The sequence below is a fragment of the Etheostoma spectabile genome, chromosome 13, assembly GCF_008692095.1.
Source record: "Etheostoma spectabile isolate EspeVRDwgs_2016 chromosome 13, UIUC_Espe_1.0, whole genome shotgun sequence".
In the NCBI taxonomy this organism is placed as follows: Eukaryota; Metazoa; Chordata; class Actinopteri; order Perciformes; family Percidae; genus Etheostoma; species Etheostoma spectabile.
In genome coordinates, this window is record NC_045745.1 from 14475380 (window position 1) to 14491758 (window position 16379).

General features: G+C 41.3%; 2 protein-coding genes across 11 annotated transcripts in view; one reads left to right on the forward strand and one right to left on the reverse strand.

The window, feature by feature from the left end:
• Positions 1-10398, forward strand: part of LOC116700785 (dual specificity protein kinase CLK4) — a 13999-nt gene extending 3601 nt beyond the window's left edge. The window contains exons 1-13 of one of the 9 annotated variants that reach the window (XM_032534242.1): positions 82-352; positions 729-837; positions 1248-1342; positions 1861-2017; positions 3375-3441; positions 4133-4246; positions 4402-4568; positions 5475-5569; positions 5704-5833; positions 5938-6020; positions 6134-6213; positions 8294-8384; positions 8459-10398. In XM_032534242.1, the coding sequence (XP_032390133.1) occupies positions 801-837; positions 1248-1342; positions 1861-2017; positions 3375-3441; positions 4133-4246; positions 4402-4568; positions 5475-5569; positions 5704-5833; positions 5938-6020; positions 6134-6213; positions 8294-8384; positions 8459-8611 (1269 nt within the window). In that variant the 5' untranslated portion in view covers positions 82-352; positions 729-800 and the 3' untranslated portion in view covers positions 8612-10398. Of the gene's footprint in view, positions 1-81; positions 353-728; positions 838-1247; positions 1343-1860; positions 2018-3374; positions 3442-4132; positions 4247-4401; positions 4569-5474; positions 5570-5703; positions 5834-5937; positions 6021-6133; positions 6214-8293; positions 8385-8458 lie in introns of those variants that run through there. The other 8 variants (XM_032534241.1, XR_004334731.1, XM_032534240.1 and 5 more) reach the window with 8 other exon arrangements.
• A 1660-nt stretch (positions 10399-12058) lies between these two features.
• On the reverse strand, positions 12059-16208 carry gpr119 (G protein-coupled receptor 119). 2 transcript variants are annotated; one of them, XM_032534248.1, is made up of 3 exons: positions 16060-16208; positions 13516-15552; positions 12662-13353 (listed from the first exon to the last, which is right to left on the reverse strand). In XM_032534248.1, the coding sequence occupies exons 2-3, from the start codon at positions 14093-14095 to the stop codon at positions 12662-12664; spliced, it is 1272 nt and encodes a 423-aa protein (XP_032390139.1). In that variant the 5' UTR covers positions 14096-15552; positions 16060-16208. The 2 variants fall into 2 exon arrangements, with proteins under 2 accessions (XP_032390140.1, XP_032390139.1); XM_032534249.1 differs by lacking the exon at positions 16060-16208 and having other exon boundaries at positions 12059-13353; positions 13516-14095.
• Between the last annotated feature and the right edge of the window lie 171 nt (positions 16209-16379).

The window sequence follows — 16379 nt, forward strand, 5'->3', positions numbered from 1 at the left end:
GCTGTAACTAAGCTTTTTCTTAAAGGCCAGGGAAAGATAGCGATAGAGACACCAATAGGTTTGCGGGTTGGAGGATGTAGCGATATGTAGCCTATAGCTTTGGAATCACGGGTTGAAGGAGACAGAGAAATCTTTGTCTTTGTAGATCAAGGGCAGGGGAGAAGAGAGGGTTTGAATACCAAGTAGAGGACAGGAGAAGCCAAATGAGACATTTAAATTGAATTGATTTTGTTTTAATGTAAACGTTTCACCTTTACAAAGTGTGGCAGAACAGCAGAGAACAAAAAAATACAAAAGGAAGACTGAAGAGTTTGTAGCCTTTAGGATCCGTTCAGGTGCATCAACAGATCTCGTAAGTTATAATGCTCTCCTTAAATATTTGAAGCACTTTCCTTGTAAGCGCATAGAACAGTATGACGTTAATTGAGTTTTGATATTCAAGGAATGCATTTTTTGTCTTCTTAACTAAGGTTGGCAATAAAGACTCACTGAGTCTGTTGGTCCAATTCAATTCAGTATCTTAATCATTATGTGATGGATTTTTGCGCCATTTTGGTGCCCAGGGAATAAATCCCACCAGTAGCATGCTAAGGGGAACTTTGTCATTACAACCACTAGTTGTAAGAATCTTTACAAAAGCAAAGTTGTTTGTCCATGTTTTATGCATTCTGCAACTTTGACACTTACTAACTGTAAGTCTTGTCTGCTGTGTGTTTCTATATGTTCAGTATTCACCAGACCTCCAGAGGCTGTAGCAGGAAGAGCATTGGGTTACAGAGCACAGTGTGTAGAGCAGTACTATGGGCAAGAAGGACAACTTGTACGGGACTTGGAGTGGTAAACTTATTTTCTTTTTTTGTTTATTTGGTCATTTAACTTATAGTTATGTCCAGTGCAGCTCACACTGAGTCAGTAGGCTATGTAAGAGCATCTTACCCAAGGACACTACAGCAAGTAGTATGTGTATGAGAAGAAAACAGTAAAATATTGTATACGGTCCACTGTTTCTGTGCATTAACTGCTCATACCCAACCCATACATGCCATTTTGGAAAATCCTGCACGTTCAGTTATACTGCAAGAGATAACAACATTGAACATAAGCTCTGCTGTTTACCTCTTCATTAGCAAAAGATTGTTTGATTTTTACAAACAATCTCAACAAATAGGTATACGGTAATATTTAATATCTATAAAATGTACTCAGGCAGCAGTAAATCCACTCTCTGTCTTTCTTTCTGGTGTTAGATGGTGATGACCCCAAAACAGACGTTCATGCTGACAGAAAAACTAGACGTTTCAACCAGAGGACACCCGACAGCTCCATAGAAACTGGTAACTCGGTACGACTCTCCTCTTGGTGTTTATCCTCCTCTCATTTTGATATTTTGTTTTTGAATGGAAATATTTCATTGATAACATTGGAAACATTGGTAAATAAATATTGTTTGGACTTCAGGTAGACACATCAGCTATCCAACTAGAGTAGCCAAAAATGTGGGACAAAATTATTTTGTTCAACTGTTTGCTAGATATTGTGAGCTGCTTTCTATAGAAGAACAAATTAATTATCATAAAACCTGAGCCAGACTTTACTATTTCTTATATGATTTCAACTGTAAATTATTTTTGGGGGGTTCTTTACACTTGATATGGTTTTAACTGAGGTCAGACGTGAACTTTCCCTGCTTTCCTTGCTCTACTTGGTGTGATTTAAGTTCAAACTGTCACCCATTGGAAACTAACATGTTTCAAATTGTCACCCTGGCTTTCTCTTGCACTGTCTTGTCCATATGTCTTCTTGACCTGTGTGTCACCATGCATACCCCACCGTTGTGGCATGTGTCAACACTAAACTCAGCCTGATGACAACTCGCTCCAGCTTGAATGTGCTTTTCCTGGTGTCAAGGCTGTCACTGCTGACGATGGCGTGAAGAAGAGTGTCATAGGAAAGAGCTGCGAGGACAACGGCGAGGGACACCTGGACTATCGCATCGGCCTTGTGATGAAAGAAAGATGTACTCGACACCAGCCTTTGTCTTGTCCTTGTCATAGCTTTGGTGTTTTGAAACATTTCCATTTCTAAAGGAGCAGTGTGTGGGATTTAGTGGCATCTAATGGTGAGATTGCAGATCGCAACCAACATGATATCAATAAAAATAATTAATTACATTTTATATAGCGCTTTATGATAGACACTCAATGCGCTTCAGGGGGGTGCGGCCTACTCTCTACCACCACAAATGTTTAGCACTCACCTGGGTGATAAATGGCAGCCTTACAACGCCAGACACTTACCACACCTCAGCTTGGTAGAGAGGGAGGGGGACATGGTTTTAGTGGTGGGGGAAATGGAGCACCCAGAGACAGGCCCGCTCCCTTCTTACTGTGAGGTGTAGCAAACCAGGGGAAACAGACCAGCCAATCCAGCACAGATTGGGGGGAGGGTGATAGAGGGAGTCTATCTGCCTGTTCAAGTGCTGCAGCCACTTGGCACATGGCACTGGTCACACATGCAGCCCATCAAGTGATTAGGGGAAGCCATTAAGAGAGCCAGCCCAAAGACACATGGGGAAAGTGAGGAACAAAGGACCAGAGAGGCAACACTGCAGGAATTGTTTTTGTTCACTAAGGAGATAGGCCGGGGAAAAAGGACTGTCCTCGCGCTCTGCTCTAAACAACCGCAGGACAACACCGCATGAAAGCTGACAGACCCCAAACAGGAAGAATCCTAAGTTAAAGTTTGTCCCACTGCCCCTTTCCTATGAGTTATTAAAGGATACTTTATGTCAAAGCTAATTGTCTCTGAGTCTCCTATTGACATTGCAAATCTGGCTTTCTAGTCCACTGGGTTGCTGCAGAGGCCACACTGCCAACCATTGGGCCACTGTGCTGCCTTACGTAAGACCACTTACCTCAACTCCTTCCTTTCAAAATATGTATTAGAACCTACAGGGACTTCAGGTAAAAACGTGAAAACCCTCTCTAGAGCCAGTGTTTGGTTTGGCCGTTCTGGGCCACTGTAGAAATATGGTGGGCTCTGTGGAAGGGTGGTGTGTAAATGATAACCCTAGACCTCAGCCATCTAACCATAGCCTGTCGAGGGCAGTGCCTTTCAGGTGATTATACACTTGAATTATACACTTTTGAGTTATACAGTTTTTTTAATGAATATTATATTCCATTGTTGCCAATAGATCCCCCTAAATCCTACAATCCAGTGCTCCTTCAAAATAAGGATAATATATTTTTGGCCTCCTTAACATAATCCTTTCTTGATGTATAAAATGTTCTAATTTTTTTACGTTTGCCTCTTAAGGCATTGCTGCTGACACTGTTAAACCTATTAAATGTCTGTCTGTTTGTCCTTCCCAGATGAGGTGGTATCCACACTGGGAGTCGGAGCCTTTGGAAAGGTTGTGGAGTGTATTGATAGAGACAAGTGAGCCTGCATGCTGATTGAGCCTTGACCTTCTACTTAAAGAGTGGCAATGCTGCTTGTGATAAGTTTCTCAAATTCAAATCTTTTTTTGTCTCCATCCACCATGATGCAAAATATCCTTATACCATGTATCTTACGAAAAAATATGCCCACTTTATCGTGCGTGATCCTACAAATGGCCAGTAGCAAAAGCACGCGATACACCTGCCCGAGCCACTGCAGTGCAGAACCTCTTTAGGCAACAAAACTACTTGGCTATGTTATTGGATTCAGATAAGTATGTTTGTTACTTAACTTGCATACATGCAGTGGTTAAATATGCAAGTTACGTAACAAGATTAAGTTGAAATAGGTCAATGTTGACTTTTGATTTCACAAGGTATGCAATAGGGGTCTCCTGAATGAAAGTTTTACATATGTTGCCTGACTTCCTTAGAGGTAGCCCTGCATGTCCTTGCTGCATGATTACATGGATTATATACAAATTTATTAGGTAGGTATAAGTACGAACAGTATAAGAACAGCCCGCATCACAACATGCTGATTTATTAGCCAACAGCCTGCAACCAGAAAAAGTTTAATCATGTAAATCGCTTAAAAATTCATTTTTGTGGCATAAGTGCAGTTACTTTTCTGTACTTTCAGTATCTTTTTCTGCATGTGTCTGTACACCTGTTTGTATGTTCAACAGAAAGGACCATGTGGCTGTGAAGATTGTGAGGAACCCAGAGTGTTTCCGTGAAGTAGCGAGGTCTGAGATCGCGGTGCTGGAGGACATCAACATCCTAGATGATGACAACAGATTGTGAGTGCAGCTGCAGCAGTCCCTCAGAGTAAATCCTGGGGGGTGAAGTTCAACTATAAAACCATTTGATGTTATCTATCGTGTCCTTGTATTAGCTATGGGCTAACACAAATACTACGCCTCATGTTTATGGATCATTGACTCTCTCCTGCCAGTTCCTGTGTGAGGATGCTGGACTGGTTTGAGCATAACGATCACATCTGCATCGTGTTTGAGCTGCTCGGCCTCAGCACCTTTGAATTTCTCCGACAGAACAAGTTCCTGCCGTACAATGTGGAGCAGATCAGACACATGGCATTCCAGATCTTCAGAGCCGTCTGCTGTGAGTCAAGTGTGTGTGTGTGTGGTAGCCTCTTTGATAACATTTCACGGTGTAGAACTAAGGAAAAAAATATATACGGTATATAAATACAAAAATATCACAAAGAAGTTGGAAAAGTCAAAGCCAAAGTACACAACTTTCCTGCCAGGGGAAGCTCTCTTTTGCAACATACCGGAGTTGTGATGACATTCCTGCACTGGTGCACCTGAAGTGATGCGTTTTGCATCAACCAGCCAGAGCTAAAGGGGGGGGGGTTCTGAGAAATGACAGCAACGGAGTAACAGCTAGGAGTATGGCGGATAATCTTTGCCGTCTTAATAGGCAAAATGTATCTGTAATCTGGATTGGATGCTGCAGATAAAAAAGACACTGGGTTCAGAGGAAGGATTACCATAAAAAAACTAATAGATCAATGGTGAGGCCAAACATGGATCACAATTGGTGTAGAGCTTTTCCTTGTTGGGGAGAGCACTAACAGAAGAGAAGAGAAGGGACCAAGGGCAGATATAATGACCTCATCTGACGACTCCATCACTCTGCCTTTTTTTTTCCCTCTGCCCTTATTTGCACGTGAGGACTTGAAGAGAGAGTTCCTGGGGGGCAGTGGAGATGCAGCGAGCTCACCTGCAGTCATACTATATGTCATAAGCATGTCAACAATATTTGTGTAATTACTCTCACTAACAGAGGGGGCAATCAAAAGTTCCTTACAGCATGTTTAACATATTGGTAAAAACATAAATCTCTTTTTCCATCATGTTTCCCACATTATGAGGTTTGACTGGCGCTCTTTCAATTATAACTCATTGCGCCCTCTTCTTCTGCGATGGTTTATTGGCACCCGACTGGAGCATTAGTGCCACCAACTGTTTAGCTCAACGCTCAATGTTTTTGTGTGTTTCACAGTCCTGCATCGTAACAAACTGACCCACACAGACCTGAAGCCAGAGAACATCCTGTTTGTCTGCTCTGACTACGACCTGGAGTACAACGATGTGATGGTAAAAGTTTGTAAAAACATATGAAACAAGTCATGCTCTCATTTCAAGATCTCTCAAGTAGGGAAGTGTGTGTTTGTGTGTGTGTGCTTGCATGTGCGCACGCGTGTGTCATTTTATTTTTATTTTTTTTACAGAAGTGTGAGGAGAAGAAACTGAGGCGTTGTGATGTGAAAGTGGTGGATTTTGGCACTGCAAAATTTGACCATGAAGACCATGAATCCGAGGTATCAACACGCCATTACCGAGCTCCAGAGGTCATACTGGGTACACACACACACACACACACACACGCACACACACACACACACAAACACACTTGCATGTCAAATGATCTATGTTTATAGTTTAAAATATGTGTTTGTGCACAGGTCTGGGCTGGAACCAGTCTTGTGACGTTTGGAGTTTGGGCTGTGTCCTAATGGAGTTTTACCTGGGACGAACACTCTTCCAGGTACACACACACACACACACACACACACACACACACACACACACACACACACACACACACACAGAGAAATTCAAAGGTTTTTTTTTACCCTGCATGCCTGTCTGTTGTTTCAGACCCATGACAGCAAGGAACATCTGGCCATGATGGAGAAAATCCTAGGACCGATTCCCCCCCACCTGCTAAAACAGACCAGGTATCAGACATATACAAGGGCGAGCAGACTAGTCCAACTATCAATTTCTCTAGAAAGATCCTTCCTGGCTCCCAAAGTTCTCCCTGCCCAGTTAGGAAGATATCTGGGTCAGCCTTGTAGTTGTGGAGGCATCTAGGAGGCATCCTGATTTGGTACGTTAACTGGCACTTCTGCCCTCACGTTAACGGTATCCTGGAATTAAACTTCCTCTGTACCTCTAACACTGAGATTAGAAGCCTAAATGCAACCCATAAGCCAAGTTTCTATTCAAATATAGCACAATTGTCTGTGTTTCCATTCACTTCTGTCATTTTCATGACAGATTGCAGACAGATGTACGGTGGCCGACAGGGACAAACACCCTGCAACTTAATAAAACACATGCAAACAGACAAATAGTCTCGGCTCAGGTCACAGGTGATACTCAATCAGCAGAGACGTGTCTTTAGACTTGTGGTAATAAAACATTTAAAACTGCATCAACGTTTAATGTTGACGTTTGTTTAAGCCATATTACATGAGGGGTTTAATTTCAAAAAGATGCCTGTGTAGTGAAGTCAAGTGTAATATTATGGTTATATAACAACAGTTGCCAACAAAATAAGTGATAATCAATCTGTAGTCATATTGTGGAGCAATTTGCTCTTATAAAAAAAAAATACAGACATTTCTAATAAGCCAGTCAATTTGAGCTATAGCTTTGTAGAGATCGTGGGATTTATCAAACTGAATAAATCCCTCCTGAACATATAAACACAACACTGTTGACTCCATCGTGTTGTAAGTAAGACATCTGCTGAAAATATTATTGTATTCATTAGCAAGATTGCCATACTGTTTAGTTCAAAAACATCCAAACACCAAAGTACAAAGACATAGCGGACCAGAAAAGAGCTTATATTTTTCTCAGGCTCTCAAGCTCAGGGATGGCACCAGCCAAGAGGGCATGAGACGGGAGCACAGACTATATATTATTAATATATTCATATATTATACTAATAACAACATTAATTTAATATGCAGTCTATGGACAGGAGGCATGAGACGGGAGGTCTCCAGGCTGCAGCCATACCCGACTCTTAATAAAAAGGCAGAGCGCTCCCTCTAGAAGCCTGGAGAACTTCTAATGTTTAATCTGGACGCTGCAGTTTTTTTTTTGTTGCATCTGCTTTTCTTTTTGCATCGCTTCTTTTTTTGGGAGTTGCATCGTTTCTGTATTTGCAGCGCATTTATGTATTTGGTTGTGATGTGTGTATTTGCAGCGCGTTTGCGAAATGCTACGCATGTGTTGTAAAATTAATGAAGTTGTTTTCTTAATTTGCTTGTGTTTCATCCATTTGTCTATGTCCATATTTTGGAGGTGGCAGTACCTCAGTCAGTAGGGAGTTGGGTCAGGAACCGGAGGGTCGCTGGTTCAAATCCCCATACAGACCAAAATATGGTGGTGGACTGGTAGCTGTAGGATTGCCAGTTCACCTCTTGGGCACTGCCAAGGTGCTCTTGAGCAAGGCACCGAACCCCCAACTGCTTGAGGCGCCTTTTCATGGGCAGCCCCCCACCTCACTCTGACATCTCTCCATTAGTGCATGTGTAGGTACTGAACATGTGTGTAATTCAGGCCTGTGTTTAATAACTACAAAGTGTAAATTGTAATTTCCCTTTGCGAGATTAATAGAGTATATTTTATTATTTGCATGTGTTTTCTTAAGTTGCAGGGTGTTGGCCCCTGTCGGCTGTACTTATCAGTCAAAAAACATTTTACGTTTTTGTCTGCCGAAAAGTTTAAAAGATGCTACAATGACATAAAAATTCTTTACATAGTGTTTGTTTAGACAAATTTAGAGGATTGTGTGCCTGCAGGGAAACAACTAAACATAGCTGGTGAGCATTGTTTTCATCAGTTTCCATGGTGATTCATTCTTTTGATTGAAAGCTTCACTGAAATCATCACAGTTTATCTGTTTATGCTTTCCATGCCTGCAGGTGTGACGTGAAATTAAGTGCTGGTGGGAAGGATGTAACTCTAACTTAGTTGCAACTAACTACCAAATGACATGTGTCTGTGCTGTATTGTGTGAAGAAAGCAGCATTACGTTCACAACGGGCGTCTGAACTGGGACGAGACAAGCTCTACTGACGAATACATCTGGAAACACTGTATACCTCTCAAGGTACATAGATCAGCCAATCAGCTGCAGCCGTGAGGTAGCAGCAGAAACTCAGAGTAACAGAGTCTGTTTCTCAGCAATCCATGTGCAAGAAGAGTGAGGAGGAGAGTAAGCTGTTTGACCTGATCGGCAGCATGTTGGAGTACGACGTCTACAGACGGATCACTTTGGAGGAGGCACTATGGCACCCGTTCTTCAGCCCACTGAGGATGCAGAAGCCGCGCAGCTAACTCATGCATAAACACACATACACACACACACACACACACATTCAACATATGCCTCAGGCTGTTAAGCAGTGCAGTTACCAGATTGTTTGGGTTTGTAGTTCTGAGTTGATGAGTTGAAGATTTTTTGTTTCATTTACAGTCATAACAGTTCTACAGAGCATTCCTTTCTACTTGAAATCAATTTGAAAACATGCCATCATCATCCATTTGCATGTCACTGTAAAGAAAGCCAAGTGTACTGCAAAGTATTTTATTGTGTTATTCCTTTATTCATTTGTAGTCATTTTAGTCAGCAATTTGTTAAAGAACAAATCCGGTGCAAAATGAGCCTAGGGTTAATAACGTGTCCCAAGTTCAACCGTTCTCTGGGATTTGTTTTCATGCTAATCAAAGGGGAATCACAAAATAATGCTAGTCGTCGGGGCACAGGTAAAGAAATCGCTATTTCTATACCAATAGCCACACACCTCGGTAGAGTCTTCTTCTTTCACTATCACCTCTTTCTCTCAGGACAATGTTAACAGTGTTAAACACATACATACATACATACTAGGCTCGTTCGAAATGAACTGCGCCTTGCCTGTAAAGTGGACGAGATCAGGCAGCAGCAGCCAGGGGGGGTGACAAAAATCTTTTCCAGTCAATTTCAGCAGCCTTTAGGCTGAACAAGAAGTGACAGAAACACTGTGGTGCGGTTCTGATTTAATAAAATGTTATCAAACCCATATATAAACATGTAAACAGTCTGCAGTTGTTTTAATTATGACAGAGTAGTTGTCAAAATACTCTACATGTGATCTGTTGCTGAGTTTGATTAACACACTGTAGACAATCTGTGATCTGAATAGATTTAGTCTCTCTGACTTCTAAATCTATCAGCCACAAAATGGTTTGTACCTGACAGAACTAAAGAAATCCAACCTGGATACATCAATTCCTGCCAATTATAGGCCCATTTCCAAGAGGCCTTTTTCAAAATTTTAGAAGTTGTTGCTAAACAGCTCACTGTTGTCTTGAATACACACAACATTTTAGACAAATTTCAATCTGGCTTCCATCAGAAACACTCTACAGAAACCGCTCTTCTTTGAGTGTCCAATGATTTATTAATGTCCCCTGATATGGATGAATGCTTGGTTTTGGTTCTGCTTGATTTAAGTGCAACTTTTGACACAGTGGATCCTAACCTCTTGCTTGATAGACTTAAGCACGGGGTTGGTATCTCAGGGAGCACCCTGAATTGGTTCACCTATCTTTCAGATAGACGTTTTTCTGTGTCACTTGGTCCCTATTGTTCAGAAACTGCTGCCCTTTCATGTGGGGTGCCTCAGGGTTCTGTGTGAGGTCCGATTCTATTTGCACTGTATATGCTTCCGAGGGACATATAATTAGCCAATTTAAAGATATCCTTTATCACTTCAATGCAGATGACATCCAGCTATATGTCTCTTTTAGCCTGGAAGAGAGTGACAATGTGTGTCACAACTGTTTAACTTCCATTAGGAATTGGCTGGCAAACAACTTCCATACAGCACAATGAAGATCAGACTGAAGTCCTTAATGTTGCTCTAGACACTACAGCTTCCAAGGTTACTCAGCTCTTGGGGTCCCTTTCTTCAGTGGTACAGTCCAAACTGAGAAATCTTGGTGTTATATTTGATGATAACATGTCTTTTGATCAACATGTCAAATCACTGACACACACATGTTTCTTTCAATTAAGAAACATTGCCAAACTGTTGTTTCCCATTTGGAGCTTGAGAAGATCATTCATGGTTTTATATCATCCCGGCTTGTACTGTATTTTTACAAATGTTTATCATGTAAAGCACTTGGTGACTTTGTAAAAAGTGCAATATCAAATAAACTTAATATAATAATAACAAATTGAGTCTATTTCCTAGCTCAGGGTTTATGTAGAAGATGCAGTCAATGTAAAGTAAATGTTGGCTATCTAACCTCAAAATCCCTGACTTCATCTGGTGAAACTGCTCTGTTGACACAGGCTGATGACATGTAAAGTGGACAATATTTATCAAGATTTAAGCAGCCGAGGAAGTTTCCATGACTGAATAGTTACCCATCTATGAAATATTACATGTGCAATAGCGACCGCTTGGATAAACTGAAGGCTTGACTCCTATCTGAGAACCATCAGTTTAAAGCTACTAAATCACATGAACGTTATAAAGCAGTAAAAAGAAAAGCAGGTCCGGGGTCCAAAGCACACAATTTCTGCATTATAACATGGCGAGTCTGGCTCATTACCTTTGCTGCGTGTTATCTTTGATCTGTTATGAATCAAATTATACTTGACCCAAAAGAAGGATCAAAATCCAAACGCCAAAACATAGGACTCAAAAAGTGTTTATTTTCTGGTGGTAAACATAGACATTAAATAACTTCATGAATTGAGATGGCCCACATACATGGGTGGATAATGAGATAATGGGCCCCTGGGCACATGCAAAGTCCTCCCACCCCCTGTTTTTGTTGTTGTTTTGCATATTATCTTTTTTATTATCTATCTTTGTTGTTGTTACACATCTTTCTGTGGTGTTGTGTCTATTTGTGGTCCTTGTGTGTCTCTTTATGGTTAATTTGTCTCTTGGCATTTGCTTTGTGTCTATTTGTAGTTGTTTTCCGTATCTTTGTAGTCATTTTGCATATCTTTGTGGACGGTATGTGTCTCTTTATGGTTTGTAGGCATCCATGCCAACACAAATACAACTATAGTTTTGGTATCTTTAAGATCATGTCCAAAATGATGCTGACTCCTAATTTGGTAATTTGGCACTGGCACTTTAGCTGAGCTGCTTGTTAAATGCATAACTTTTTTTTTATTTTTTTTGCATATTTCTTTTTATTCATGTCTCTTTTTTATAATTGATTCATCTTGTGTTGGATGTTTTGTAATCTGGACACTTCAATGTTTCTCTTCTATCAAAGAGCGCACCCACACACGTTCCTAGCAACTGTCAATTCTGCATTTTAATCTACAATCTAGATCTAGCTCTATCTTGAATTCCTGCTGTGGTGTATTTTAGGAAGGTAGTGACCAGTCAAAAACGTGCATGCAAAAAGTAGCCCAATCAGAGACTAGAACCTGTCTAAATCATTATAAAAGTATCCCAATTTTTAATTTTCACTTAGGAAAGGGCCAGAACTTCACGCTCCATGGAGAACAGAACACTAATGGCACTTTCACTGCAATGAATTGAAGTTAAATGTTTACTTCTTGGTAGTTGGTAGCAATTCTTAGGCAAACAAGTATTTTATATTCAACTTAAGTTTTTTTGTTTTTTGTTTTACTTTGAACTCATTTTTCAGTCCACTTTCTCATGGATTTTTCCCTCTGAAGCACATTTTCCTCTGCAAGTTTCTATGGGATATCAGACTTGCAGAAAGTGTGCATAAAGGGCTCAAAAAGTCAGTGAGCACCCCCCATGCACTGATTTCACAGTGGGACAGGCCTGAACCCTTGTGGACTCATCAGGAAACGCATGTCAAAATCTGTGATACTGCCCCTTACTGCCACTGACCACTGACCCCTCTGGTTCCACTGGGAACTATGAAATAAATCTTGAAATTATACTGTAGTGCTGTCACAATTAAGGGCCTCCTACTTACTGTCACTAAACTATAGCGATAGCCAGTAGCATGGCTAAAAATAAGTCAAAATAAACCAGAACTTTCATTGAATGCTTCACATTTGTTGTGTGTTCACTAGCAAAATATTCTACATATGCATTGGTACAAACATGTGGTGATAGATGGTCTGAAAACAAAAGTAAAAGAAAAGGGAGAGAAGGTTTTGACTTTAAACTGCATTAGCTGTCAGATCAGGATCAGACCTTGAGGAATTGAGTCACAATGGGCTGAGGCCCATTTGTGCATTTGAGATGGCGCGAGACAGGACTTTCCCGTGTGAATTATAACAAGTGTTGCAAATTGAATTTGGAAAGTAATACTTTATTTTTTTACTTTTGAAAATCACGTTCATAATAGCCTGGTTTAGTTGCCACTGTTTCTCAGGTTTCCCAGTTTTTTTCACAAGCTGGTCGTGGCAGATAGTGGCACAACGTAAGCCTTGTCGTTGCCGATAATAGGTTGCAACAGCAAAGGGTTGAGAGTATTTCCACCAGATGCATCAGCTTGAGTCAGCACAGGTGGCTGCGGGTCACAACTTTCTGTGACACCTGGTGGTCTAGCGGCCAACAACCTGCTTATAAAGCAGGAGAACATGGCTGCTAATTGCAGCCGCACCTCCCTTTGCCAAAAGGCGTACACTAGGGGGTTGATCAGGGAGTTGGATAGTCCCAACAGCCACAAATAATTCTCTAACACGGCAGTGAGTTTGCAGCTTTCACACAGAAGGTGCACTATGCATGCAACAAAGAAGGGACACCAGAGGACCAAGAAGCAGCCCACAAGCACCCCCACTGTCCTCAGGGCCTTGACGTGGCTCCAATAATGGCTCCTCAGATGCTGATGCTGCTGATGATCCTCACAATGTTGATGGCAATGATGGTCAGCCGTCCTGGAACCAGCTTGCCTAACTTGACATATCTGCTTCTGATGGCTGCAGGCAATCTTCAGTATGTCCAGGTAGATGTAAAGGAATACAGAGAGCAACGGAAAGAAGCACGCGCTAAATAACACGATCATGCCCACCTGGTGAATGACAGAGAAAAAGGCACAGAAGCCGCCGTATCCTTCCGCCTGCAGCTGCCGCACCATGACTGAGGAACAGAGAGTATGGGTCATTTGATATATTACATTTTGATCTTTGATGCAACAACAACAGAGTGGCTTTTGCTTTTTTTAAATTCTTCTGAACACCAGCTCTTTTTACCATAACACAGCATACATTTATTAAGCAGTTGTATATTTAAAGGTCTCACCTGGCAAAAATCCCATTGTGAGGGAGCTGATCCACAGAGCCAGCAGGGACCCAACTGCTGTTCCCTTCCCAGACAGCTGGGAGTACCGCAGGGGCATCTTGATGGCTGCGTAGCGGTCAAGTGAGATCAGGAACATGGACATTATAGATGCTGTGCAGGGTGATGTCACGAAGGCCATCCGCATCAAACACCGGGTCTTGCCCTGAGCAGGAGGCGTGGTGTTTGTGGGCGCATCGTTATTGATCTGGTTGTGCTGGTTTGGAGTGATAATGTTGCTGTCACTGTTAAAATTAAAGTTCTCTGTGGCCAGGCCAGTGATGGCCACACCCACCAGGGCATCAGCTAGCGCCAAGTTGAGAACAAAGCACCAGCTCTGGCTTCTCTTCCTGAGGAGTAGCTTAAGTAGAGCGGCTGCCACCAGCAGGTTGGTGGAGGTGATGAGGCAAGAGGCGATGCTCAGGGTCACACCCATCACCCGAGGCTTCACATCACTTTGGGTTGTCAGCTCGTTGGTGTCCATGCTGTTAGGAGTCATGATAACAGTCGTCTCGGTGCTCACATGTCCACTCATATATGACATGTTGATGACCAAAACACACAGCTTTTAAGTTAAAATCCACAAAGCTGACATAGCTGCGATTAGAGACTGTGTTTCATCCTTTACAGTTGTTCATTACAAAATGTGGTACAGTTAAGACTGTTAGAATATCATAAAGCGAATCTTCAAGAACTCCAACATCTGACGGCACTTCACCACAAGATGAGCTTTCTTATCAGCCAATATCGTCCTTTCACGTTAATCCAATGTCATGTAATGTTTCCACAGTTACTAATGTCAAAGTTTAAGGAAGACAGTCTGTCGCTAAAACATCCATTCGATCTCACCAGTTTCATCTGTGTCTTTAAAATCCCTTCAACAAATGCAGAAGGACAGAAACACTGAGAGCATTTTCAGCAGTTCTCGCTTGGCCCTCCCCTTCCCACACACGCACACACACGCACACGCAACACACACAACACACACGCAGTGGATAGACACACTCCCACACAGCACAAACACATACATAACCTTCTGCTGCTCATCCGTTGCTTCTGTTGCTGCTCTCTGGGTTTGACCCTTGTCCCAGCTGCCTGCCTGCTGGCTCTCTGTCTATTTCTTATCATTAATTTATGTAAGCCTATCATTTGTATCAGAAGATTTGTTTTTATACTGAGGCTCGGAAAGTATTCCAACTCTAAGTAGGCTACATACAGAACACGTTTACGATTATGCATTTATAAGGGCATGGGGGGAAAAGATGAACAGAAACACCAGCCGTGTGGCCACTTTTCATGTCAACACCACACAAAGCAGGTTTATGATCTAGAACCCCTATCATTTCTATTTAAATGTAAAATATAAATATAGATTATTAGACCACCATAAAATGATATGTTAAAGAAAGACGTATCAAATGACTTTGTCATTTACCTTTAAATCACAGCATGCTGGAGGAACAATGATGATACATGAATCAAAGATGAAATTAAAATATAAGTGAAAACCCTGGCTACTTAGCAACAGATCCTATTCTGAGTCTACTTCTGGTACTGATTTGGTTTATTATAATACAGTGTAAAAGCATCTTATCCATGTGCCATGTCAAATCAAATAAACTATGCACTCTAATGTAGATGAAGGTCATGTTGCAACGCTGCATGCATTGTTGATCAACAGTAGTGACAGTGTTAAAAAAAATGTATTGCTTTGTGTCGTATTGAGACTAATTTACTAAAATCTATTTAGAAATATATGACACAAGCAGCCAAACTGTGTACAGTTTGCTGTACAGAGCTGAATGAGCTTGGTTAAACTCTAACCCTGCTGGCTGCTGTCCTACTCTGGCCCCAGAGCTCCCAGGAGACACATCTGGCATGATGGGACCATTTTCCACTAAGATTCACACACAAATAGATCTGGCTAATGATGCTTTCTCGCTGCACCCACTCCAAGCATCACCTGGCATCACATCAGCTTCTCAAAGTAGCAGCTGTAATCTGTGAGAAAAAATAAAAATAAAAGAAAGAACGAAAACAATCCCTATCCAAACTAAATCTGGTTAATGATTAGCCTTGATGGTGTGCCAATAACCTTTTCATAACCTTTTTAAAAATCAGTTAAATATCTACTTTTTCTGTCCGTACTTTATTTTTGTTTTATTTTACTTTTAACGCATTACTTTATGATTTGAATGTTATATGTGTGATATGTATCATACTGTATGTTTTCTGTAAAGCATTTATAGGTACATTTTACATACACTTACAAATGTTACCAGACTAAACATGGTAAAAATGATCATTGTAACCATGTTTACATTGCTGATGTTTCCCTTTACCTCATTGATTTCGGTTCTGGAAATATTTGCAAACTAACACATATTTAGACTAATATATAACAAGATGATACTTCTTTTGCATATTTACATTTTAGAAAACGTGACATAGAAAAAATGTAAGTAATCAATTTGGGGAAGTTTTATACTGTAGATTGACCCTATTTACCTGTGTCTAACCCTTGAACAAAACTGGATCTTGATATGATGTGAGGGTTCACCCAGCATCCCATTAGGTAACACAACCCCATCCTCAAACCACGACACAACAATCCCAGCAAGCCTAGAGCAGCGGAGCACAGTTTCACCGGATTCAACATGAGTCCACAGAAACCTGAGAGGAAAGATCCTCTTTTTAATACCTCTCACAACCCCCTCCCTCCCAACAAACCAACAGAAACACAATGTAGGAATGTTGTTCACCCCTGCTAGACCTTTCAGGACCTTTCAAAACATAGTGTGGGTCAGCAGTAATTGTGCCCAGTGCCC

What these genes read in the sequence shown, in the direction of transcription:
- gpr119 (XM_032534249.1), bottom strand. Translation starts at nt 14,095, where the DNA reads ATGTCATATATGAGTGGACATGTGAGCACCGAGACGACTGTTATCATG. An exon ending in CACAATGGGATTTTTGCCAG is followed by an intron (nt 13,354 to 13,515) that starts GTGAGACCTTTA and finishes TCTGTTCCTCAG; the next exon opens with TCATGGTGCGGCAGCTGCAG.